This window comes from Rhincodon typus, chromosome 18 (genome assembly GCF_021869965.1).
Source record: "Rhincodon typus isolate 14 chromosome 18, sRhiTyp1.1, whole genome shotgun sequence".
NCBI lineage: Eukaryota > Metazoa > Chordata > Chondrichthyes > Orectolobiformes > Rhincodontidae > Rhincodon > Rhincodon typus.
Genome location: NC_063349.1, coordinates 48,596,863 through 48,600,025, shown reverse-complemented (window position 1 = coordinate 48,600,025; position 3,163 = coordinate 48,596,863). Strand labels below are relative to the sequence as shown.

At 46.0% G+C, this 3,163-nt stretch overlaps 1 protein-coding gene across 1 annotated transcript in view; it reads right to left on the bottom strand.

Moving 5' to 3' along the window:
- The window catches only part of LOC125485390 (SLIT-ROBO Rho GTPase-activating protein 1-like), a 24,933-nt gene that overhangs the window by 13,512 nt on the left and 8,258 nt on the right, over nt 1-3,163 (bottom strand). Inside the window, exons 4-5 of the mRNA XM_048607943.1 lie at nt 909-1,106; nt 735-819 (exon numbers count right to left, since the gene is read on the bottom strand). Coding sequence (XP_048463900.1) covers nt 735-819; nt 909-1,106 — 283 coding nt within the window. The remainder of the gene's footprint in view (nt 1-734; nt 820-908; nt 1,107-3,163) is intronic.

Below are 3,163 nucleotides of genomic sequence, written 5' to 3'. Positions count from 1 at the left end.
GAAGGGTCCTGACCCGAAACGTCAGCTTTCCTGTTCCTCTGATGCTGCCTGGCCTGCTGTGTTCATCCAGCTCCACACTTTGTTAGCACTTAGCAAATATCTTTTCAGCTGCATTTTATTAAAATAGGGCACCACGATTTGATTTCAGGATAAATACCATTTACAAAGCCAGCTGCCATAAATGCGGTGTAGTAACAAGATTAAGTGGATTTTTTTAAAGGGTATATTTGCTTTTAAATTGAGTTTAGAAGGGTATTGGTGAGGGTGGTTCCAATACTGTAGCAAACAAACGCTTGAGTATGTATGAAGACTTAAGGGTGAAATCTCACTGCAGTGTTTAGGTTAAAATATTCACTAAAACCTATCTCCTGGCCAGGGGCATGGAAATTGAGGCTGTAAATAGAGTTGAAAGACAATTCTGCTGTGTTCTAATCAAAAAGTAGAATAGACTCAGAGGGCTGAACGACCTCATCCTTTTGCAGAATCTTAGAGAATTACAGCAGTGTTATGGCATGGAAGGAGGCCACTCGGCCCCAGTGTGGCTGCAACATTACAACTTTGGGAAGACTCATTTTAAAAATAGAACAACAAATTGGGCCTTGCTGTACCTTGGCGTGTGGACGCTGGTGGGGTTTGGGAAGACGTTGGGAGCTGATCTCACTCCAACCGGCATGAAAGGAGAAAGCACATGAGACAGAGAGAGAGACCCATAGCCTTGGACAACGGTAGCTTACCTTCCCCGAGGGTGTGGTGTAACAGGTCATGCTTCGCCTGCAGCTTCATGATGAGGTTGCTGCCCTCGAGGTACTCTTTGAGTTTCTGTTGAGAACAGAGACAATGAATGTTCACCCCGTGTGAACCATTCCGTGGAGCCTACTTTACCATCGCAAACAGGCAAGGATACGCACCATGAAATAGAACTGCTCGGTTTCTTGCTGATTGGCTCGTCTTTTTGCAATACTGGGCTTGCTCAGGTAAGTTTCGGACACCGTGGATTTGACTGACTCCGTTGACCGGCTGTGCTGGAAACACTCTGAGACATCATAATCTTCAATGGTCACCATGTCCTGTATCGTCTGCAGAGTTGCTTCCATTGTCTTTTTGACCTAGAGAGAGTGGAACAGCTTACAGTCCTGCAACACAACCTCAGCCCTCCCAAAGTGCTCCATCTCCAATTTCAGCAGGTCATCCTCACTAGAAGAAGGCTCAACAGGAGAGATACCAAGAGGCTGCTTCTCTGCGGGCCAGAGAGGTGAAAACGAGAGGGTAAGGGCTGGACCATTTTGGACCGAGAGAAGGAGAAAATCTCTTCATCCAAAGCATTGTGAAGCACTGGAATCCTGTCCTCCAGAGGGGAGGCAGATTCAATTGTGGTTAAAAACAGGTATTGGATAACCATATGAAGGGGAAAAAAGTTGAAGGAATGCAGGGAAAGGGCCAGTGAGGGGGAACGAGCTACATTGGTTATGGAGAGTCAAAATGGGTTCAATGAGTTGAGTGGTCAGAAAACACAACAAACCACTATGAATCTATCGGTTAAGAGTGCTTTATGTGATAGTGGCACAGTGGCTCAGTGGTCAGCATTGCTGCCTCAAAGGGCTGGGGACTCTCGGCTCAATTCCACTGTCTGAGTGGAGTTTCTCCCTGTGTTTGTGTGGGTTTCTTCTGGATGCTCTGGTTTCCTCCCACAGTCCAAAGATATGTAGGTTAGGTGGATCAGCCATGCTAAATTGCCCCATTGTGTGCAGGCTAGTTGGGTTAGCCATGGGGAAAGGCAGGATTGTAGGGAGGGGAGTCTGGGATGGAATGATCTTTGGAAGAGTTGTGTAGACTTGACAAGTCTGCTCCCACACTGTCAGAATTCTAAAGTGCAAACACTATTGTGTAATTTGGTGCACAGCAAGATTCCACAAAAAACAAGATAAGCAGTTGATCAATTTTACTTTGCTTTTTTATAAAAGTGATGTCTATTGCCAACACCAAGAGAAGGCTCCGTTCATCTTTGAACAGTGTCAGGATTGTTAATCATGCCCTGAAGCAGCTGGCTAGAATCTTGGTTTATTGTCTTAATCACCTAGGGGAGGCAATGGCCTAGTGGTATTATTGCTAGACAGTTAATCCTGAGACTTAGATAATTTTCTGGGGACCCAGGTTCGAAACCTGCCACAGCAGATGGTGGAATTCGATTTCAATAAATATCAGGAATTAAGAATCTAATGATGATCATGAATCTATTGCCGATGTCGGGAAAAACCCATCTGGTTCACTAATGTCCTTTAGGGAAGGAAACTACCATCCTTACCTGGTCTGGCCTACATGTGACTCCAGACCCACAGCAATGTGGTTGACTCTTAACTGCCTTCTGGGCAATTAGGGATGGGCAATAAATGCTGGCCTAGTCAGTGACACCCACATTAAAAAAAAAACTGAGTGCCTCTGACAATGCAGCACTCCCCAGTAGCACAAAAAGGCCTTAAACCCTGATCTGACAGTTGAACGTGTTGTTCAGAGGCAAGTGTGAAACTGAGAGTCAGTTGGTATCACATGACTTCCTGACCCTCAAGACAATCTTAAAGGAATCATATCTCCAAAATACTTGGTAACGCCCTGTTGTATGAGAGTATGCTAGGTGAAATAATCCGACTTAAATTTGAGTCTTAAGGGTGCTAATGGCTTGAGGCTGGGGGGGTGTAAGGGCAAGGAAGGGGGCTTTTCCAAAACTCTGACTTTTGAACGTTACTCTGTGTGTGCTTGTCCAACAGCACGGCTGGGCAATGACCTGTATTTATCTCCCAAAGGATGTTCCTCCAACAGTGAATAAAACGATGAAAGGGCTGTTCCTGGTAAGAGCTGAAGCCAAGTCCCCGGGCGCTGAGCCTGAATCTATAACCTCCTGCTCCAAAGGCGAGGCACGGGAAACTGAGCCAATGCTGTCCTGAGCAACATGACAGTTTTACGTCTGCATCATTCTCAACGCGGAAAACATTCCTTGGTGTTTATTTTTAATCAAGGGAATTGGGTGGTGACTGCAGTGTGGCCACAGAAAGAGAAAAACAGAGAGATAGAGGCAGAGAGGGACAGAGAGACAGAGTGACAGGGGAGAAACAGAGAAAGGGGGGACAGAGAGACAGAGTGACAGGGGAGAAACAGAGAAAGGGGGGAC